The sequence below is a fragment of the Macadamia integrifolia genome, chromosome 6 (genome assembly GCF_013358625.1).
Source record: "Macadamia integrifolia cultivar HAES 741 chromosome 6, SCU_Mint_v3, whole genome shotgun sequence".
Lineage (NCBI taxonomy): Eukaryota > Viridiplantae > Streptophyta > Magnoliopsida > Proteales > Proteaceae > Macadamia > Macadamia integrifolia.
The window spans coordinates 20039725-20062532 of record NC_056562.1 but is presented as its reverse complement, the minus strand read 5'-3'; the positions used below and the strand labels follow the sequence as shown (position 1 = coordinate 20062532).

Sequence of the window (22808 nt, the reverse complement as noted above, 5' to 3'; positions counted from 1 at the left end):
CTAAATTATAATATAAAATTTCAGGGTTAAATTTCGAGCCTGGTTGGGTTGGGTTGGATCGAGTTGAGGCTTCAACCTGAGCTAACCCAACCCTGGGTGTTGGGTTTTTTAAACCCTAACCCGCCCTCAAGGTCAAAAAACTTGGTCTAAGTCCTATTCGGGTTCAGGGCGAGTTAGGACGAGTTCGGGTTGTCAAGGTCAAACTTTCACCCCTAGCTTTACCACTAATTCACTTCACTCCTTTCCTTTCACAATTTAGTAACCTGGTGTGCCTTCTATGCCCAGTCATAGGATGCTATGAAAAGATATCCCTACCTTTTTAATTTTAATTTATTTTAATTTTTATTTTTGATAAAATGCATTTCATTACCTTAGAAAAACACAACTAGCGCAGTTATCATAAAAAGAAGCAAAGATAAAGTGGGAAACAGAGTGTCTCAAGAGGAAGGAGGTTTTGAGAAGTAGCAGCTTCAGATGCTAGGCGATCAGCTATTGCATTAACCTCCCGAGAGGTATGCTGAAATCTGATAAAGGAGAAGGATGTGGCCAGCTGTTGGCAATCGGAAATGAGGTTGGAAACTCACCAAGGACAAGAAGACACCATGCCCTTGAGGAGATTAATAGCTAAAAGATTTTCACTCTCTATTATAATGGAATGAAAGTTGAGGGAGCAACCCACCAGAAGCGCCTGACGGATAGCCCAAACTTCAGCAGTGATTGCATGGTTGAATCCGATACCAGCCTAGAAACAGCAGACAAAGTTACTATCAGAGTTTTGACAAATTCCTCCGATCCCCGCCAAACCCGGATTTCCTTTGCTCGCACCATCCACATTAAACTTCCATACATCGTGGGGAGGAGGTTTCCAAGATACAAAAATGTTAGAGCAAGTCAGCCTGGGCACAGAGGTAGAGCTCTGATCTTTGGCATCCTTGATAGCCTGTCTAAGCAATAGGATTGGATTAAAGGATTTTCGAGCAAAGATCAAGTCCCAATAGGCGGACCAGATCCTCCAGATTACATTGCACTGAAGTGAAGTTTTTATAATGGTATCCCTGTTGATAGTCCGATAGGCTTTGATGATGTTGAAAATACCTGTAGATATGGAAGTGCTGTCAAGCTCAAGATGGAGACCGGCCTGTCTGCCAAATGGGTGAAATGTGAGGGCAGTGCATGAACAGGTGATTTGCACTTTGCATCTCAATGCGACAAAAGGGACAATATGGGTCTAAGGAAAAACCTCTGTTATTCAAGAGATCTGGTAGAGGGAGTCAGTTATGCAGAATCTTCCACAAGAGATGATGTATCTTTGGGGTAGATGGCAGATGGCAGATGCCACAGCTTGAGCCACGGCACGGTGGTGGTGGATGTCCAATCCCTAAACCCGTTGACTGCTATACTGTAGGCCGAGGCGACTGTAAAAGATCCATTTGACGTTGCTGCCCATACATATCTATCTTCATAGAAGTTGGGCTAGTAGGAATGGGAATTGCCAGGATTCTCCATACAATCTCCGGAGACCACCAAATAAGAAGTAAATCTCTTCTCCAGGTCTTGGTGTGAGGATCAATGAAGGCTGCCACAGTTGAGGAGCACTTTGAGGAAGGGGGTAAGGGGCAGAAGGTGGAAGGCATTGTGGAATCCAGAAGTCGCACCAAGGATTTATGGATTGCCCATTTCCCAGCTGTCTAAAAATTCCTTTTTTGAGAAGGTCCCTCGCCGAACATATTGATTTCCAGCCCCACGACGCAGTTGACGGTCACTTGGCTTCCAAAAATGATGAATGGGGAAAATATTTTTGTTTCATGAGTCGAGCCCAAAGCGAGGACTATTGTGTAAGGATTTCCCAACCCTTCTTTGCCAGTAGGGCCTTATTCATCGATGCTGAAGTTTTAACATTCAAACCCCCAAATCTTCGAGGTTGACAAATTGTGAACCACGAAATTGTAGGGACATGCGAAGTGCTACCATTGGACCAATAGAGTCGAGAGCTTTATGAACTAAATGGGGCAGTTCAAAGCAAGACGTGGCGTATAGCGGTTGTGCAGCAAGAGTTGACTGAATAAGTACTAACTTTCCCGCTGGGCTCAAAAATTGCGCCTTCCAGTGTTGCAGACGCTGAGAAACTCTGTTGATTAAATCTTCTGTGTGACCTTGAGAGTTTGCGGCTTATCAATGGTATGCCCAGATATTTACCAAGAGACTGCGTAGGTGCAATCTGGAAAAACTCTCTCAACAGTCTTTTGACCTCAGATGATACATTGTTGCTGAATTGCGCTCGTGTCTTCTGTATATTGATCTTTTGTCCTGAAAATCAACAATAAGTATTAAGGATGTGGTTCAGGTTCCTGGCCTCAGGCATTGTGACTTCGCCAAAGAAGATCAAGTCATCGGGGAACGCCATGTGAGTTAACCGCTCACCTCCTTTGCAGATTTGAATACCAGATGTGAAGAAAGCAACTCAGCACACAAGACAAAAACATAAGGCGACATTGGATCACCTTGACGTAACCCCCTAGAGGGTTTGAAAAAAGGGTGAGGCTCCCCATTAATCAATATGCCAAACTGGGGGGTCTCCACACAAAACATAACCTTTTTGACCCACCCGTCATCAAACCCATAGCTGAGAAGAGTTTTCTTCAAAAAAGACCATTCAAGCATATAATATGCCTTGCTCATGTCCACCTTAAGTGAGAAGAATCCAGTGCGACCTCTGCGTGTGTTCTTCAGCTTGTGCATTACTTCATTAGCAACTAGAATATTATCTTGTATATGTCTACCCTTTATAAAGCCATTCTGGCTGAAAGAGATAATTCTGTTTAGTATAGGCTTAAGCCTCCCCACAATGATTCGGGAAATCATTTTGTAAATAAAATTACAAAGACTGATTGGCCGATAATCAGTTACTGTGGTGGGATGAGACACCTTTGGTATGAGGGCAACATAAGTGAAATTGAGAGGAAGATTGAATGTACCAGAGCTGAAGAAATTCAAAATGCACTCTGTTACCTCATTGCTGATGAGCGACCATGTTTTGTTGTAAAATACTCCAGGGAAGCCATCCGGTCCTGGTGACTTAAGGGCTGGCATGGCCTGAATTGTATTCCATATTTCTTGGCTGGTTATAGGAGCAGTGAGCTTGGAGTTATCATCCGATGTAACCCGACCCAATAATGGGGAGAAATAGCAGTCATCAAGCACAGGATTTGATGTGGAGAAGAGGTCTTTGTAGAAACTCTGAAAAGCAGAACCAATCTCCTGATCTGATGTAAGACTTAACCCCTGAAAATTAATGAGCTTGATTTCATTTCTTACCCTTTTTTTCATAGTCAAAACATGGAAGAAACGAGTATTTCATCCCCCTTACTCGTCCATTCTGCTTCCAGAATACTTCTTTTTGTTGCAGTAGTTTTGTTAGAGTGATCAATTGTAACTTCTCCTGCTCAAACCATTGGTGATCCCTGAAGGTGGGGTCAACATCCTGAAGTTGATTTAAGGCTGCTCGCACTTTGTCAAGGTTCTGGGTAATGTCCCCCACATTGTTTCTAAGAGTATAAGCCAGAGCACGTAGCTTTGAGCGAAAAGAAAATGATCATTTGCAAAGAATCGATGACCCAAGCCGATTGGTGTAGAACCAGCCAATGATCATTTGCAAAGAATCGATCAAGTTTGGCTTCTATATGATGTACACCAGATTGTCTGTTTGACCATGCATAGCGGTACCCATCCATTTTAATTTCAGAAATGCAGGCCCTGTTGGTAACTTCTGTGAATGATCTCATAATCCTCTGTGAGATCGGTCTGCCCGCCAATTTATCTTCAGACAGGGGCGCCAATGCATGTTAAGCAAATTTAGTAAAGATAGGTGCATGTGGCCAATAGGGAAGAATGGTGAAAATCGAGGAGCGCATGCAGATGCCACATGTTGAAACACGAATAATGAAATCACGCAAACAAAGAGGATAAAAATATCTGTTGTTCTAATCTCCTATTTTTCCATGTTTTGCTAGGTGCAGAACGCGACATGTGGACAGTCCATCACCAACGGTCAAGATTAAGAAGGTTGGTTGAGGCTACCAAAACCGGTTTACAAGTGTGAATGACTCGAACCGGTTCACCCAAACAGCGACAGTGTCTTCACAAGAACCAAAGGTGTGGAGTATCAACAGTTGCAGAGTATCAGCATCGGACGAGCGCAGGCGACTGATCTTCAAAATTATAGCAAAGCAGATCTCTAATGGTGCTAAAGAGGTTCGTAGAATTCACTTCTCTCTCTCTCTCCTCTCTCTCTCTCTCTCTCTACTTTTCCACTCTTTTCACTATTTCCGTCTTTGTCGCTACTTTCCCCACAGCTACAAAGACAGTATTTCCTTCTTTGCTGTAGATTCGAAGAACGAGGAGAAAGAAAAACACATAAACCAATAAATACAAATCCAAAAGGAAACAAAAGACACAATCCTTGTTTCCTTGAACATCTCTGTAGCCGGATTCTCTCTTTCGATTTGAAAAAAACTTTCCTCTTTCAGGATCAGATCTAGGTTTTGGATAAAATTTCAAACTAATATCATACAGGGTAAGGTTACTTGATTTCTAAAGATGATTCACAGTCATTTCATCGAACACATTTGAAGATCTAAGCTAAAGTAAGACAGATTGTGCTATTGCAGATTGCATCCTTTACAGGTAGAGGAGTAAGATTGATCATCCCTAACACTAACACTAACACCAACACTAACAGATCACAACTCTCACCTCCTAAATTTTTTTCCTTCCTCTTTTTACAAAAACTGTAAACAGAAACACTTCATAGATCCAATCTTTCCTTCTCTTTCAATTTCAACAACCAAAGCTTCAAATGCAACCGGGATAAAAATCCTCTGTTGTTCTAATCTCCTGTTTTTCCATGTTTTGCTAGGTGCAGAACTTCGTGAAGAGGAACCTTGCTACCTAGGGTTTTCTCCTCCCAGAGCTCCTTTCAGATTCAAACCCAATGAGAGCGTCGGACAGAGAGACTAAGGGGGAGATTCATTCGTGAGCTTCAACCAATGGTAGTTTTCACTTGTGAGCAAGAGAGATGCAGCGAGCGGGTTGAGAGAGAGAGATGCACATCAACGAGGGAAACCCAGCTTTTACATGTTCTGAAATTCAAATTTCAGAACTTATTCTAAACCTTACTATTTGGGTGAACCGGTTCGAGTCATCCACACTTGTAAACTGGTTTTGGTAGCCTCAACCAACCTTCTTAATCTTGACCGTTGATGATGGACTGTCCACGTGTCACGTTCTGCACCTAGCAAAACATGGAAAAACAGGAGATTAGAACAACAGAGGATTTTTATCCAAACAAAGAACGGCAACTTTCCGATGGTCAGAAAAGGGATCAGAAGGATCGTTGAGCTTAGCGATGAAAACCAGAATCAGAAGAGACACCGGGGTCCAAGAAGAGAGTGAAAAGAGAAGCAAGAAAGGAGAATGTCGCTGATAGTGAACACCCACACCAAGGATACAGAAACCAGAAGGACGGTAAGAGATCGCAACAGAGGAGCGAAAACTCTCTCACGCTGTTCGCTTCAACTTCAACTTCCTCAACCCTCGCCCGATCTTCATCTTTTTTCCATCACTGAGAAAGCTTGTCACTATGCTTGAACTTTCCTTATTCCTTTGCCAGTTTGCGGGTTTTACCCACATGACCTTGGGGTGTGAAATACCACCTTCAGGGATGACACATGTATTGATATCAATGCAATGATCCAAATCTGGTACAGGTAATAAAGCCTTAAATCAGTGAAAAGTCATTTAAATCAGATCTGGACCATTACATTGGTATCAATACACGTGTCACTCCCTGAAAATGGTATTTCACGAAATTATACCAGATCCAAATTGCAGACGATTTTTTCCATGTAAAATAATATTCTGAGTTTATTTATTTGGTAGAGAAACATCCGAGTAAGACAAGGCCTACCCCTTTAATTGGAAGTAATGTACGCCCCCCACTTGCCTAGGCGCTGGAGCAACGGGCAAGCTACCAGGCAGCGTTCTTTCTCGCTGCTTTGATAACTTTTGATTTTACCAAAAAATGGTAACTTTTGAGATGCCTTTTTCTGATACCTGGTTGGACAACGGAGTATCCAGTTCTGAGATAGCCGTTACCCTACGTATATCTATACAACCTAGAGAAGTACAGACAAAACCCATAAATAGAAAGTACGCTTAGGTGAAGGCTCATACACTCGTTGGTGGTTGAGACTTGAGAGAGAGAGAGAGCTCTCTCCAAAGCCTCGACTCTTTTCCTTCTTCTTCTTCTCTCTCTCTCCCCCTCTCCCCCTCTTCCGATCTTTTCGCGAACTGGATTTGAAATCAAGGGATCTTTTGAGGTTACAGAGCGGCTATGAATTCAGGGACTCGGGAATCAGGTCAGGCCGTGCCGACAGCCGAGGAAGAGTTTCTGAAAAGGAATACGGATTGTGTTTATTTCCTTGCATCGCCTTTGACCTGCAAAAAGGTACGATTTGTTCTATTTTTAGTTGGGGCTTTGAATCTTTATTGTTTTTTAGGGTTTTTAATATTTAGGGTTTCATGGGTTTTCCTTGGATTGAATATTGAATCGTTTTGATAAGAGTTGGTTGATTGGCTCGTCCTGTTTTGGATCTCGATTACAGAAGGCGGCGGTGTTATCTCTTTTACTGTTTTCCTTTTTCTCCGTAAGATTGAATACTAACTAGAAAACCTGAGCTTCGGTTCGTTAAAAAATTGAGTACGGAAACTTGGTGTTCAGGTTGTGGGAAGTTAAGAGTATTTTCCGTCTCTGGTTTATCTTGGAGAAGCGATATGGGATTTTTTTTTTGTGTGGTATTGATATGAATTATACTGTTCTTTTTGTCATAAGCCGTTTGGACTCTGGACAACTGGTGAATAGGATTGAGATTTGATCTTTAAGACAATTCTGGAGAACATATGACTGTTAATTCTATTGGATCTAAGTTATTCTATTTGAGATTTTTTTGGATCAATTTTATGGTGCTTTTGTTTGGGAGTTCAAAAACTCTGACTAGTTAGTGGTAATTAAGTAACTGGAAGAGCCATTTGTGGGAACTATTGACACTCAAAAACAAGGCTGTTTTGCGAAATGAGTTTTCCTTCTGCATGTGCTGGGATTCATCTTTTGAAATCAAGAACTATCATCTTCTTCTGATCTGTGTCCTTTGTTTGATCTGGCCAGATTGTAAATGGTTTATCCTTGCTTCTATGTAAAGGATGACTTATTATTGGAATCATGATTAGATAGAATTGTTGTCCCTCCTACAACCCAAATTGGACATTTTATTTCTAGAAACATCGATGTTAAAAGGGAGGCAATGCAAAAGAACTTCGCTTGCCTATCTTTCAGATATTTTTTTTTTCTTAAACTTTCTTTTTGGTTTGTTTTTTCATGATGTGATTGGGTGGAAGCTCCGTTGTGCATATCGAAATTCTGAAGTCATTTCCCAAACTAGGATGTAATGGCATGAGAAAATTGCTTGTGATGGTGAATTCTAATTACCAGGTATGAAAATATATTTGTGGGAATAAAACATTAGGGGTCATATCGAAATTCCAAGTTGCTTGATGACAACATCTCTAATTTGTTTTGATGGAAATTCTTCTTCTGCTTCTGAGATAGCAAATGGAATTTAAATTATTTGCACTTCTAGAGTGGCATATTAAAATTAGGTCCACATAGTGCAAAAGTGAAAATTAATGACTAGGCTTTGCCTCTTTTTGGATAAGTTCTCAACTAAACATGTAGAGTGAAGTGGATATAGTTGAATGAATGTGAAATTTTCTAGCAAGTGACAGTTGTCATATGTATTCTTTGCGAGAGGTATACAATCCCACTATAAAAATATACACAAGGCCGGCTTTGCATGTTTCTGCAAGGGGGGATTTAAGTTGGTCCCACTTTAGTCATTTTTGAAGTGATCATCTTCCTGCAAAGACTGGAATCAGTGTGGCAAAAATCTTTAAGACGACGTTAAAGTGAGGACATCTATTCGTTAACCAAGGACATGTAATTGGTGGGATTGCAATTTGTCCTCATTGTTTGTAGACTAAATAAACAAGCTGAACCCATTTAGTTGGCATAGGGCTTTGCTGTTGGTGTTGTCGTTGTCGTTCTACATAACTAAGCCCCTGAGTCTGCTTCTCTTATGTTTCTCTCATTGCCTGGGGAACTGAAGTTGTAGAGTTGGCTTATGGATGCAAAACTTGTGGTTATTGTAGTATATCACAGAAACATTGGAAATGTTGTGACTTACTTGGAATGTATGTTGAAAATTTAGGAAATGGAATATAAGTAACACACTTCTAAATATTTATATCTTACTCTTTTTCTTTTTACTATTATATATTAAAAATGTCCTTACCAAAAAAAAAAAAAAAAACTGCATGAGGCTCCTGCTACATGTACTTGCTTGTAGGCTTCTAATATATATATATATATATATATATTTTATATTAAAGTTAATAGGGGTTAAGAAACTGTTTCATCGTTGGGTAGCCATTACATTTGTTTATTTCTACTGTTGTTATAATAATTATAAAAAAAAAAAAAAGAGATACTAGCTATGGGTAACAAATGTATTTTGTGCATAAACTTGTTTTGCTTAACCTGCAAATCAGTATGTTGGTGTTCGAAACACTGCATTTGTTTGACTTAAAGTAATATTCAGTCGAAAGACTCAAAATGAGCTGAGCCTGAATGAAATGCATAAAAAATCTAATGTGAAGGAAAATTGTTGATACTTTTTAACAATGTGCACAGGGAATGAACAATGTTATATGGAAATATTATGATATGTATTTTGATTCTGGGAGTGTAATCCCTTATATATATTTTTCCTGTATCAGTAATTATAACATACACCTTGTTTACCAGATCATTATCACACAATTTGGTACCTTTGTATTTCTAATATACAACTCAACAACAACAACAACAACAACAACAACAACAAAGCCTTGTCCCAACTAGATGGGGTCGGGTATGTTGTTATTGTATTTCTAATATGGTATTATTCACTCATGGAAGAAAAAAACGAATAAGCATGACTATAAAATTCTTCCCATTTATTCTTATCACTGTTTTCTTCTTGTTCTGAATTATAATTTTGGAGTACTCGATTTAAGGCCATGCACTTGAATTATTATATCTTTAATGGTGTCTTAAAAAGTTCTAGAAAATTCTTTTTACCTTTTTTTTATGAGTTTTCATCCTACGCAACCCTTTTTTCGCTGAATCAATTCAATGAATGTCAATCATGCAGGCTGTGCAAGGCTTTAAGCCATTATAAATATTTATTTGACTGTGATCATTTTTTGACTTTTTGATTATCATATTAACAGCCATCCTTATAACCCTCGCCTTTTCCTTTCCTTTCGTGTAGGGAAATGAATGTGAATATCGTCATAGTGAAGCTGCCAGGATTAACCCCAGGGATTGCTGGTACTGGATGAATGGCAACTGCTTGAATCCAAAATGTGCATTCCGGCACCCAGTGAGTCTTTTTTGTCAAATATGTCTTGTTGGTTGAAAAGGGCAAATAAACATGTTGTTTTTAATTCTGTATAATCATTTTTACATTCATCCAAATGTGAGTTCTATGCCTAATATTCTGTTTTCAGCCACTTGATGGCTTGATAGGAACCCCAGGAGCACCTTCAGTAGGACTGTTGTCTATGCCACCTTCGCAAAATGTAGCATTACAACTGCCTCCAGGCCATACTCCTGCTTATAGCCTGACTAAACAACCTGTTCCCTGCTATTACTTCCAGAAGGGGCTTTGTTTGAAGGGTGACAGATGCAGCTTCATGCATGGCCCACAACCCACCAGTGATTCTTCAGCACAGCAACAAACACCAAAAGCTTCTACAACTGTTTCTGAGCCTCAGGATCGAAAAAACACTTTTGGGGCCCTCCAAAGGTGTACTCAACAGCAGATTGCCCTAGAAAACATTGCAAATACAGTTCGAGTCCCACCTCCCCCAAAACAAGTTATGACTAATGAAACCTCTCTGCCAAAAAACGGTGTTGTTAAGAGAAATATACTGCCACTAAATGCATTGGATGATGAGCGTCTTAAATATGTTACAAAAAATGGTCCTCCTATTGCCAGTGGGAACTCTGTACCAAGGTCCCAGCATAGTCGCCAGGCTCAGGCATTTGATGATCGCTTTCCTCAGAATGGTAAAGAGGCTGATGAGTTCTTAAGAGAATTCTCTCCTGGTTTTGATGTTCTTGTTGATAATGGACTCAGGGATTCTGATTACTATCAAACTGAAGATGATTACAGAAGAACAGCCAGCCATGAGGGAAGGCATATGAACTCTGGGAATGATTTTGAATATGACCATTCAGTTGATTATGCTCCGGTTGCTAAATATGACCAAAAACCCTATGATGATCCATATGGGAAGATGCAAGATCATTATGCTTTGGAACAGCGAAGGGCTTCATCTGAGAAGAAATCAGAAAGGCCATATTTGCCCGAAAAGAGAGGGTACCCTAGAGATGGGATCCTGGATCAGATTGGTGAGTCAGATCTGCGCCATCGGCTATCGAAGCAGAGGAGGGTCAATGGTTCAAGGTCGGTAGTTAGCCCTGACCGTCGTGGTGACATCCATTGGAGGGATGACCATGATCGTCATATTCAGGATCAAAGATACCGGAATCACTCTTCTAGAGATTCACGCCATATGCCTCGTGAGAATTCTAGAAGCAATCGGCTGCATTCTCGACTCACGCTTCCTGGGAAATCTTCACCAGAAAGCAACCATAATGACCCGTATCCAGAGAGGGAAATGGATAGAGGAAGGAATCGTGCCAGATTGTCACCAGGCAGGCCTTCGATATCCCCCCACGAGGGAAGGCACCAAGACAGAATTAAATGGCGAGGCCAGGATGACTTCAGAGAGGCCAGAAATACTAGAGGGGGGCCCAACGGAAGAGATGGAGTGGATAATATCACTTTAGGTTTTACTGGTCCAAAAAGTCTTGCTGTGCTGAAAAGTGCAAACGTCTTAGAGAGCAGTGAAAGTCGGCATGCAAAGGTTCGACAAGTCTCTCCCCTGAACGAGCAGAAGAACCCGAAGATAGGAAAACCATTGGGTCATCAAGAATCTGAAGGTTCACTTTCTTTTGAGGGCCCCAAGTCTTTGAGTGAGATTTTGAAGAGAAAGAGAGAAGTAGAAACAGCATCTTCTGGGAATAGCACCGTTTCCCGAAATAGAGAGGTAGATAGCCCAAGAGAGAGTGGGGAAATCATCACAGGCAGCCCTGGGACGTCAGCAGTTGCAGAGACAGAGACTGTTCAGACCTCAGTGCCTGAGAAAGAAGCCAACCATCAGACTCAGGTGGGTAGTAAGGAAGAATCTAGGTCTTCAAATGCTGATCTAGTTAAAGCTGCTGAAGACAATGAAGGTCAGATCTATGCAGAAGGTGCTGACATGGTTCACAAAGGTGACTCTTTGGATGCCCAGAAGGGGACCGAGTTTGAGACGGAAGATGGAATGATGGTTGATGATGCGATGGAAGATCAAGAAGATCAAGACCTCGAAAACTTTGATAACAGGGATGGAGAGTATGATTATGAGCAGGCTGATGGTGGGGATGATGAAAATGTGGACCCAGAAGAGTACTTTGATGATGAAGATGGGGATGACTTTGCAAAGCGGATTGGTGTCATGTTTTCTTAGGATTGTAGTCATTTTTGGTGTTGCAAGTTCCCATAGGAGGATAGGACTTTTAGCTGTTTTTTATTTGAAAGGCTTGGAATGGCTGTTTCAACTGAGCCAATGTATGATGCAGCTGTTGTTTTCTGCAATGCAGCAGTAAGGAAGCCTTTGTTGTATTAATCAAAGCCTGTTTTTGTATTTAACATTGAGCTAATGCAAATTTCTTTCCTTGGGTAGTTGCTCATGGTGATGCCCACTAAATCTTCTGTTTGGATTTTTGTCATGTCTGGATGCTTAATTAGCCATGTCTCATTGCTGATAACCTGCTTGAGAATGGAACTTGGAACCTTTGACATGGGTGGGATCTTCCGGGCCCAGTGTCTTACAACCCAAAGGTTTGCTCAACTGTGGCCCGAGTCCTGTCAAGAAGTGAAAATATGGTTTTTATTAATATCAATACTGATCTCATTATCCTATTTCGGTATGTGTAGGAATTGCTAACTATTTCCTTAACGAATCAAGATGTGCATATGGTATTTTGTACGAAAAGCCTTGATTTTGACAGAAAAAGGTATTGATGCTTGAGGCATTCTTCAAGGACTGAAAAAAGCGCTAATGCTTTAGGATGGCAAATGGTGGAGATTTAAAGTGACTAATGATTTGGAGATTTTGATTTCAGGATCTATCACTAGTTTGTGGCCTTGCAACTTCCTCTTTTTGTATTCAGGATGTTTATTGTTTTCTATATGATAGGTCCCTAAATGATCCCTCAATGATAAAAGGAAATAGGGTGCAAAGATAGCGAAAAAGTTTGCCTAAAAGCAACTAATTACTTTTGAAAGAGTGCTTAATAACTCATTGATTGAAAGCTTTTGCACTGATGAATGAGGCTAAGCGATCTGCTGAAGTTGTGAAATGTAAAAATGCATCGCTAAGAAGATATTGAAGTTTTTTTCAACCACTTTCTTTATCTTTTGGGGCAATATATAGACAACAAGAACATTTTGAAGATCATAAATAAAAATGAACGTTTATATTTTATTATCATTTCCTCCTACCAAGGTGAAAAAAAAAAAGCACAAACCAATCAAAATGATCCTGGTCTCTGGGTCCACCCATCCAAGCACTCCATCAAAGGTGTCATAAGCCTTCCATCACAGATGGCTGCATGGACGGCCTCGATCTGCTCTCCAGGGGACACTTTCCTAGTCCCGCTCAACAGCGCAGTCCCAAGCACCGCTCGGACAAACTTATAAACCGGGTAGGACCGGCAATCCACGATCCGGTTTGGAATAGGGGCAGTCCCATTATCGTATTTAGCACGTGCGATCTTAAGCTGTGGGCCCAACTGCTCCCTAAGCTCACTTTCGAAGAGTTTGATCCGTCCAAACACACTGGATTTGGGTGACATATTAACCTCTTCTGTGTCATTTAGGCCTCCTAGTGAGTGTTCAACCAATACGTTCCGGAGCTTCTGCATCAGAGGGTAATCGGGTCGACATGGATCATCTACATAGTTGAAAACGGGTACGTTCTCCACCACCTGGAGCAGGCCTTTCTCTGTGAACCGACCCGGTAGTGGCACACCATTTGGTCCAGTGCTCAATGTCTTCTTTGCCACCTGCACACCCATGGATTTAGTTAATATAAGTTGTATGGAAACCGGTCGGGTCTTCCGAAGTTCTGGATGCATTGTAGGATTTTATGCCAAATCAGCAAGGAGGATTTTGGGTTATCAGTCGGGTCACTAATTGGACTTTTATCATAAATGCTCGCAGGTCCAGGGCCTCCAGGCTGCAGCGTTGAGCTGGGCCCACCTAAAGGATGAGGATGAAACCGAAAACTGACAACTTTAATTGTGTGAAAATCATCTGCAGCTGTTGCATCAGTGTAGTAAGCACCGGGTGGTTGGGAGCCCTTGGAATATATGTCCAAATACTCTCAGCCGCTCAATTTTCATTATATTTCACCACTCAGTGCTGAGGATGTGAACTCCCAAATAAATGGAATTGCAAAAGATTGGTCTGGTGAATCTGTTTATTGGGCCCACTGAGTCGTTGGCTAAGATAAGCGTCCATAATAAGGGCCCATACGGTCGTCTCTACCCTTCGAGGGTTATTCGGTTTGCCAGGCTCCTATTATGACCGTTGAAAAGATGAAAATTTCATCCTTCTTGTCTAAAACCTAGAAAAAAATCTGATAATAAAGTCTGCAGAAAGGCCGAATACGGTATATGGGTATAGGTAGCTGTATTGGTTTCGACCCATATTGATATGGATATGGATCCACCTTATCAAATCTGATCAGACCATTTTACCCCTAGAAGTATTGATATCATCGATTTTTTTTATCATTTTACCCTCCAATGATATCCATACCAATATAAATTCCATCTATCTATATTAATATCATATCAATATTCATACCTAAATCCATGGTTTCAACATTTGGTCTAACACACTTTTCAACCATTAGAGGCCATTATCGGTGGTGAAATAAATTATAGAACTATTTTTTAATTAAAAATTGGGGCATTTCTGTCCTATCAAGACCGATATGGGCAATCCGAACCGATCCGGAGGACAGTCGGATACCAATTTCTAAAAACTTTTTTCCGATTTATTTAATGCTTAAGTTTACGCACCTGGGCGACAACTGTCTTAACAGTATGCCTTAGATTCTCCTCAAGATGACGTAGATCGATGGCCTGGCACAACGCTGCCAAGTAAGTCGCAGTCATCAGCTTGAGAATATGAAGCGCCTCAGCTGTCTTCCTTGCAGAAACCAAACCCAACGAGTTCACATCCTGGTTGTGCTGCTCAGCGCTTTGGACATGAGTCGTCACCGGGTTTGCTAGATACTGTAATTCCGAAGTATAAGAAGCCATGGCAATCTCTGCACCCTTAAATCCGTAATCTAGACTTGGGTTTGGCCCGCCGCTCAAGTTCGACGGTAACCCACCATTGTAGTAGTCGTTGACCAGTTCGGAGAATTGAGCGAACACCAATTTCCCGATCGCCGCCACGGAGAGGCGGACATTGTCCATGGCAACTCCGACTGGGGTTCCTTGGAAATTGCCACCGTGAAGAGCCTTGTTACGGGCGACGTCGATTACTGGATTGTCGTTCACTGAGTTTATCTCTCTTTGGATCATTTGGGTTGCCACCCTTACCACCTCTATCTGTGATCATTAAAAAAATGAGATAAGTTCCCACTTAGGACATCAACCGAACATGTAGTGTGCGTGGCCCGTTTAATGAAAGAACATAATAAATTAGGCACATAGACGTACATATGAAAATCTAACACTTATGGAAGCAAATTATACTTCAATCTGGCCTTTAGGAGGTAGAATAAGGGGCATTTTAGAGAAAAATGACTATAAAGTAATGAAAGCCAACTTTTCCACATGTACAATCACACTCATAGATGAGTTTGAATCCATTGTTGGTATGATCAATTGGTCCTACAAATCAACATCTAACATCTGTCCCACTCTTTGTCATTATAAATGTGAAAAGATATATTTAAAAATAAAATAGATAAATAATGGATGCTGAGACATAGAGTTGATCCTTTCTTCCCATAGACGATGTGAGATAAAGTGAACTGATTACAAGTAGGGTGAGGGATAAAAATCGTCTGTTTTTCCAATCTCTGTTTTTCCTGTGTTTTGCTAGTTGCAGAGGATGACACGTGTCATCAACGGTCAAGGTTAATTCAGTTGGGTGAGGGTTATTACATCCAGTTTGGTTTTTAACTCAATCTTAGCCGTTCACTTAAAGTAATGCCACATGTCGCCTTTTGAATGTAGCAAAACAAGAAAAACATGGATGAAGAAAAACAGACGATTTTTTTCCTAGGGTGAGAGGCTTCGGACTCAAATCCAAGTGGCCTTGAGGAGGCAAAGCATGAGATATTTTAGGAAAAAAAAATTATAAAATAGAGAAAGTTAATTTTTACCTTTCTTCTATCGGTGGTTGTTATTAAAGACGCAAAAGTATCGTTGAGTGCAATTGTGTGATAAATATGGGATAGTTGAGATGACCTTGAAATGTCTGCGATGATCGCTCACCGTGCAACCACACTGAATAATCACTCAATTAAAGACTACACCCCATGGATGATGTGACATGAAATGAGGTGATTCCTTGAGGGGAGGGGATGGGACTCCAATCTAAGGGCTCGTTTGGGAAAACAAAAAAAGAAGATTTTTTACAAAGCAGTACACCATGTCTGTTTCTTTTGCATATGCAAAGGTTGGAAATTTCATGATTTTGCCTCCGCAAAAACACAGAAATTTATGATTCGCCAGCCGTCAGGGTTTGGAAAATACACCTGTCCTCATTTAATGCAATTCCCTAACTTTTATCACCTAGTCATTATTCTAACCAAAAATAATTAATGATCATTATGTCTTTCGGATATTTATGGCTAGACTCAATAACAGCCGTACACGTGGCCTTTGACATAGATGCGCAATTTTAATCATTGTGTTATAAAGTACGTACCTGAGGACCCAACCACTGTGGAGATGTTCGTAGCGCGTATCGGTCCTGTTTCGGCTTATGTAACGGATTGAACTCATGAAGCTTTGCCGCGTGTTTAATCAACACGCTTCCGGCGAGTACATATTCCATCACAGCCGCTGCTTCCATCTGCCCCGGGTGGTGCTTCAACCGGTGGGTCAGCGGGTCGGTAAACTCCGGCTTTCCCTGCATTACCTCGCAAAACATCGCTGATGTGATCTCTGCTGACACTGCAAGTACGTTTGCGTCGAAGCACGCGATCGCACCGAGTGCCGCTCCCACCGAGGTCCCATTCACGATGGCAAGCCCTTCCTTGGGTTGTAACTCGAACGGTTTCTCCAACCCGACCCGGGTTAGAGCTTCCGACCCAGATATTAGTTCTCCTGAAGGGGTCCGGACGCGGGAGTTGGGACGACCGGTGACTACGCCTGCGATGTAGGATAGTGGAACGAGGTCACCAGAGGCGGTGATGGTGCCTCGTAAGGGGAGTAGTGGTGTGAGGCTGGCATTGATGAGGTCTATGATGGTGCTAAGAATGTCCCATCTGATGCCAGAGTAGCCTTGCAGGAGAGTGTTGGTTCGCACAAGCATGGCTGCACGTGCGACGTCACCGGGGAGTTCGTTACCCTCACCGATTATAACGCCGGCGTTCAAGAACCGAATCAGCTCACGTTGGAGGTCAACCCCCTGGTTGGTTCGTCGATGCGAGGTGGCACCAAACCCGGTTGTGACACCGTAGGTATCAGTGCCTTTGCAAGACTGAGCCATTACCCAGTTGGAGCTCTCATCGACGCGTGGCTTTGCAACGTTTGAATCGAGACGGACCGTAACGTCCGGTTGACGACGGGCAATGGCGACCACATCAGCGACTCTGAGGTTCTGACCTTGAAGGACGACCGAGTTAGATTTGGTGAACCGATCCACCATTTGCTTCACCTCTTCATAGTGGGAGCCTTGAAGCTCCTTTGCTGCCTTCGCCCAGTTCAAGGGATCATCTTCACAGGTGCCATAGGAGAATTTCACAGGCGTGTGGCCGCCGTTCTGGATTGGTTCTGCACCTGCGACCATTTTGGGCACGTGCGAGAAAGGATCAATGAGAGACAAGGGAGAGAGCGAGAGAGCGAGAGAGCGAGAGAGGAATGGAAGGATGAACTTCTGAAGAGGGAGAGGGAGAAAGGTATAATATATATATATAGAGAGAGAGAGAGAGAGAGAGAGAGAGAGAGAGGTGAACTGGATGAATCACAGCGGTTGGTTCCACTTCTGTTGTGAGATGGTCGTTGAGAGTTTAAGAGAGGAGTAGAGAGCAGATTGGTTTGGTTCGGCCTTTAGAGATAGAGAGAGAGAGAGAGGGAGTTGTAGCTAGAAGGGCACGTGAAAGAGCCGGTGGTTGTCACAGAGAAAGAGATATATACGTGTGCGTGAATGCGAGGGCTTCAAGCCTTCAACTTTAACTGTCCTTCCTGTTAGGCATAAACCACCGTAGTGTGTCTCATAGAGCTGTAGATACATATTATCAAAACTCATGTAACAATATGTAACAGCATGTAACAACTCACGTGAGAGTCGTAACCATCATCTCAGGATATATATATATATATATATGTAATCTCTTGATCCGTGAATACATGAAAAACAGTTACTCCACATGGTATCAAAGCCATTCTTGCTCTAGCGAGCTTTCTTCCTCTTTCAAGATTCTGGTTTTCTGCTTAACCTGGTTTTCTTCTTCTTGTTTTTCTTGTGCTCAACGTTAATGGCGTCTTCGCCGGCTGACACCAGTTCCCTTTCCGAAGGTTCTCCGGTCTCATTTCTTGTAGCTCCAAACGTTTCTCCCCAACTTTCGCTAAAACTAACCAGCTCCAATTACCTGTTATGGTGAGCTCAGTTCTTGCCCCTACTCAGAGGATATGATCTTTTGGGATATATGGATGGTTCGTTTTCGAGACCGACACTCACCTCTGCAACTTCGTCGTCGGCAATCACAACTACGCTGTGGGATCGGCAGGACCAGTTGATCCTTTCTTGGATCATATCATCTCTCTCTGAGAGTGTTGTTTCACATGCTCTTGGTGCTGCTACAGCCTCTGAGGCTTGGTCGACACTTGCGCGTGTCTTCGCACCATCCTCAAGAACAAGAATTATGAATTTAAAAGATCGTCTGTCTTGCCTGCAAAAAGGCTCTAGTTCTGTGACAGATTATCTTCTTCAGGTTAAGTCTCTTGCAGATGCTCTAGCAGCTATTGATCAGCCACTACATGATGAAGATCTCGTTCTTGCTGTCTTACGAGGTCTTGGATCAGAGTTTAAGGACTTTGCTACAACTGTTCGCCTGCGAGCCGATCCTGTCTCTTTCGTTGAACTCTCAGGCTTACTCCTTAGTCATGAGAGTTTCCTTCAATTAGTTATGCCTGATGCATCTTCTGTGATATCCACTGCAAATGTAGCCTCGAGCGGTTCCTCAATTGCTTCTTCTAGATCTCGTGGGAATCGTTCAAATTTCAACCGTGGCTATCGTTCTCGGTCTAATCAGAATCATCGATACTACAATCAAAATCGTGGCAATGGTCGTAACAATGGAGGATCTTGCTCTGGTTATGGTTTTTCTCTACCACATAATCAAAATCGTGGCTATGGTCGGTCACAGAATCATTCTCCACAGGTTGGCTCTTCCTCTGGTTCTGGCTCTATGGAGTCTCCTCAATGTGAGCGTTCCTCTTCTCCTACATTTACAAATCAATCTCGCACTTGTTGTCAAATCTGTAACATTGGTGGTCACAGTGCTATGCATTGCCCTCAACGTTTTAATCAGGCATTCCTTGGTATGTCAATGACAACAACTTCTTCCTATTCTACTTGGTTATTTGATTCTGGTTCTAACAACCATTTGACTGCAGACATAAGCAATTTGGCCTTAGGCAATCCATACTCTGGACTTGATCAGATTATTGTCGGGAACGGACAAGGTTTGCCAATCACTCACATTGGTTCTTCAATTTTTCAATCATCTTCTAGTACATTTCAGATGTCAAATATATTGTGTGTCCCACAGATTCATAGAAATCTAATCTCTGTCCAGAAGTTTGCAGTAGAAAAACTAACTCCTTTTCTATGTTCTAATGGGATCTCTCAACGTTTTTCATGTCCTCACACTCAGGCCCAAAATGGGGCGGCTGAGAGAAAACATCGACACTTAGTCGAAACTGGCTTAGCCTTGTTATTCCAAGCTCACTTACCTACACAGTTATGGAGTTATGCTTTTCTTACTGCTGTCTATTTGGATAATAGATTACCCACTCCTCTTCTTGGTCATATTAGTCCTTTAGAACGTCTGTTCAACACTTCTCCAGACTATCCTTTTCTGCGAATTTTTGGCTGCCTATGTTACCCATGGCTTCGGCCATATGCTCGTAATAAACTCGAGCCCCGCTCCAAGCCATGCATCTTTTTGCGTTATTCACTTAAGCATAAAGGTTACAAATGTTTTGACCCATCCTCTAACAAACTTTACGTTTCTCGTCATGTTCAGTTTGAAGAAACTATTTTCCCATACTCTACTCTCTCTTCTAACTCCTCAAGACATGTGGATACCTTATCCTGGTTTCCTAGTTCTCTGCCTGTTATCTTTCCTTGCTCCCATAGGTCTCTCTCATCACAAGGCGTTATTGAGACTGCTCCAGAGGGCCATCCCATTTCAGAACCCACCTGTCCATCACTTGGAGTTCAGCCACTTGTTCCCCTAACCTCACTAAGCCCATCAACACATACGTCTCATGATCCACCCATAACTTCCAATATGAACTCCACTCCCACATTTGGTCCACCACTTGCTTCCACAAGCCCATCAAGCCCATTAACCCATAAAACTCAGGATCTACCCACTTCCAATTTTGACTCTACTCACGTACCTGCTCCGCAAACCCGCTCCAGTCCATTGTCTTCTTCACCCGAGCACCAGGATACTTCTTTAGTTCCTCACCATCATATGGTTACACGATCTCGAACAAGGACTTTAAAACCACCTTCTCGGTTGAATCTTTCTACAATTAAGTATCCCTTGGCAGAGTCAATTGAACCAACCTCAGTCTCTCAAGCCATGAAACTTGCTCCGTGGTGACAAGCGATGGAAGAGGAATTTAATGCTCTTTTGCAAAATGGAACATGGGTGCTTGTTCCACCTACTGGTTCTCAAGTTCCTATCGGGTGTAAGTGGGTATTCAAACTTAAGCGACATTCCGATGGGTCGATTGAGCGGTATAAAGCTCGTCTTGTAGCTAAAGGTTTTCATCAAAGGCCGGGACTTGACTATAATGAAACATTTAGTCCGGTAATTAAATCCTCTACTATCAGGGTTGTTTTGTCTCTTGCTCTCACACATGATTGGCCACTAAAGCAGCTTGATGTCCGAAATGCTTTTCTTCATGGCACATTATCGGAGACAGTGTTTATGACCCAGTCCCCTGGTTTTCTTGATAAGGACCGATCTGATCATGTTTGTCTTCTAAAGCGTTCTTTATATGGTCTTAAGCAGGCTCCTCATGCCTGGTATAACCGATTGAGTACGTTTCTGGTTTCGCAAGGTTTTCAGTCATCTAAAACTGACACTTCGCTTTTCATATATCAGTCTCAAGGTGTTATCTTGTATTTCTTGGTGTATGTTGATGACCTTGTGGTCACAGGGAATTCTACCTCTGCGATATCGGCTTTGGTTAAGTCATTGTCAAAGGAATTTGCTCTTAAGGAACTTGGGGACCTTAGTTATTTTCTTGGGGTTGAGGTCTCCCGCACTTCAACTGAATTGTTTCTCTGTCAAAGGAAATACATTTCAGATTTGCTGCATACAACAAATATGGACGGTGCAAAGCCTGTTTCTACACCTATTTCATCTACTCCTCTTACTGTGACCACTGGTTCTCTACTATCTGACGGTCATGAATATCGTCGTGTAGTGGGTGCTCTTCAATGCTTGACCATCACTCGTCCGGATATTAGCTTTGTCGTTAATAGAGTTGCTCAGTTCATGCATTGCCCAACAGATGTTCATTGTGCTGCGGTTAAGCGTATCTTACGCTATGTGAAGAACACAATCACTGAGGGTCTTCACTTCTGTAAATCACCTCTTCTTCTCAAAGCATACTCGGATGCCGACTGGGCAGGGTGTCCCGTTGATCGAAAGTCGACGACAGGTTATGCCATTTATCTTGGCTCAAACTTGGTTTCCTGGTCTTCCAGAAAGCAACGAACTGTATCGCGCTCATCAATGGAGGCCGAATATCGGGCTATTGCCTCTGTCGCTGCGGAACTTGTGTGGTTACGGTCGTTGTTGCATGAACTTGGAGTCTTTCTTGATGGACCTCCTGTAGTTTGGTGTGATAATATCGGGGCAACGTACTTAACCGCAAACCCGGTTTTTCATTCTCGATCGAAACATATTGAGATCGATTTTCATTTTGTGAGAGATATGGTTGCTCGTCAACAGCTGGTTGTTCGTTATATTCCAACTTCTGATCAGGTGGCGGATGTTTTCACAAAAGGGTTGTCTAGACTTCGGTTTCAGTTTCTTAAAAACAAGCTTCATGTTGGTGAACCACCACTGCGTTTGCGGGGGCATGTTAGGCATAAACCACCGTAGTGTGTCTCATAGAGCTGTAGATACATATTATCAAAACTCATGTAACAATATGTAACAGCATGTAACAACTCACGTGAGAGTCGTAACCATCATCTCAAGATGGATATATATATATATATATATATGTGTAATCTCTTGACCTGTGAATATATGAAAAACAGTTACTCCACACTTCCCCCCAGTAATGTAATGCTGTAATGCTCCTGCCACTTGTTTCACCTACTTTCCCACGTGCCACCTCACTTTCTTCCTTTCCCGTGTAGATTGGTCTTGCAGCCTTGCTACTCCGACGGCGAAGAGATGTGACTTAACACAACCGGTGTTTTACAAGGATTTCTGGACCGTATGATTTAATTGACCGTGGTTGGACCGTTTAGATTGTTCAAGTGTGCGAACAATCATTGAACCAGATAAACAGATCTTGGGAGTCTAGAGACAATGAACCTACATGATCATCAAGCAGGATGTAGAAGATGAAATTATACAATTAAGAGATCAATAAGTACACTCAAATTTGGATATGTGTCGTTTGTAGAAGATGATCCACTATTGAAGATTCTCTTCTTCTTCTCTTCGTTTTGATATTGTCTGCTCTTTTCTTTATGTCAGTTAGAGCAAGTAATTAATGCTATCAATTTATTGGCTGAAATCAGAGAGTCCGGATCAGGCCCTTGAGGCTCGTACGTTTTCTCTGTGGACATGTATATTCCATTAAAAACTAACTATTACCTGGACCATCTATATTGTCGTTGCCTCCTTATATCCCTTTTCCGATTTAACTGCTATACTACTTTATCCCTCTTTTGATTTAAATACTATTTTATATAGTTTTTTTATTTATTTAAATTAACCGATTTTAACAATACTAATACAAGATTCTCTCTCTCTCGCTCTCTTCCAATTATTCAATGCTATTCAATACGACACCAATATTG

At 41.9% G+C, this 22808-nt stretch overlaps 2 protein-coding genes and 1 long non-coding RNA gene across 3 annotated transcripts; 2 read left to right on the top strand and 1 right to left on the bottom strand.

Moving 5' to 3' along the window:
- The first annotated feature begins 395 nt into the window (after positions 1 to 395).
- LOC122082887 lies at positions 396 to 3166 on the top strand. Its single transcript, XR_006141441.1, has 2 exons — positions 396 to 1835; positions 1951 to 3166. It is a non-coding gene; the product is annotated as an uncharacterized LOC122082887 (long non-coding RNA).
- A 3073-nt stretch (positions 3167 to 6239) lies between these two features.
- LOC122082394 (zinc finger CCCH domain-containing protein 32-like) lies at positions 6240 to 11973 on the top strand. Its single transcript, XM_042649924.1, has 3 exons — positions 6240 to 6505; positions 9426 to 9536; positions 9664 to 11973. Exons 1-3 carry the CDS (start codon positions 6392 to 6394, stop codon positions 11731 to 11733), a joined length of 2295 nt encoding a protein of 764 aa, XP_042505858.1. The 5' UTR covers positions 6240 to 6391; the 3' UTR covers positions 11734 to 11973.
- Positions 11974 to 12650: 677 nt separating this feature from the next.
- On the bottom strand, positions 12651 to 17417 carry LOC122081057 (phenylalanine ammonia-lyase-like). Its single transcript, XM_042648010.1, has 3 exons — positions 16224 to 17417; positions 14357 to 14893; positions 12651 to 13333 (listed from the first exon to the last, which is right to left on the bottom strand). The coding sequence occupies exons 1-3, from the start codon at positions 17307 to 17309 to the stop codon at positions 12800 to 12802; spliced, it is 2157 nt and encodes a 718-aa protein (XP_042503944.1). The 5' UTR covers positions 17310 to 17417; the 3' UTR covers positions 12651 to 12799.
- Between the last annotated feature and the right edge of the window lie 5391 nt (positions 17418 to 22808).

Bases quoted from the DNA above. Each gene is read 5' to 3' on its own strand.
- LOC122082394 (XM_042649924.1), top strand. From the start codon at position 6,392: ATGAATTCAGGGACTCGGGAATCAGGTCAGGCCGTGCCGACAGCCGAG. The intron at 6,506-9,425 runs GTACGATTTGTT...CCTTTCGTGTAG, and splicing joins CGCCTTTGACCTGCAAAAAG to GGAAATGAATGTGAATATCG. The intron at 9,537-9,663 runs GTGAGTCTTTTT...TTCTGTTTTCAG, and splicing joins AATGTGCATTCCGGCACCCA to CCACTTGATGGCTTGATAGG.
- LOC122081057 (XM_042648010.1), bottom strand. From the start codon at position 17,309: ATGGTCGCAGGTGCAGAACCAATCCAGAACGGCGGCCACACGCCTGTG. The intron at 14,894-16,223 runs GTACGTACTTTA...TAATGATCACAG, and splicing joins CACAGTGGTTGGGTCCTCAG to ATAGAGGTGGTAAGGGTGGC. The intron at 13,334-14,356 runs GTGCGTAAACTT...ATGGGTGTGCAG, and splicing joins TTAAGACAGTTGTCGCCCAG to GTGGCAAAGAAGACATTGAG.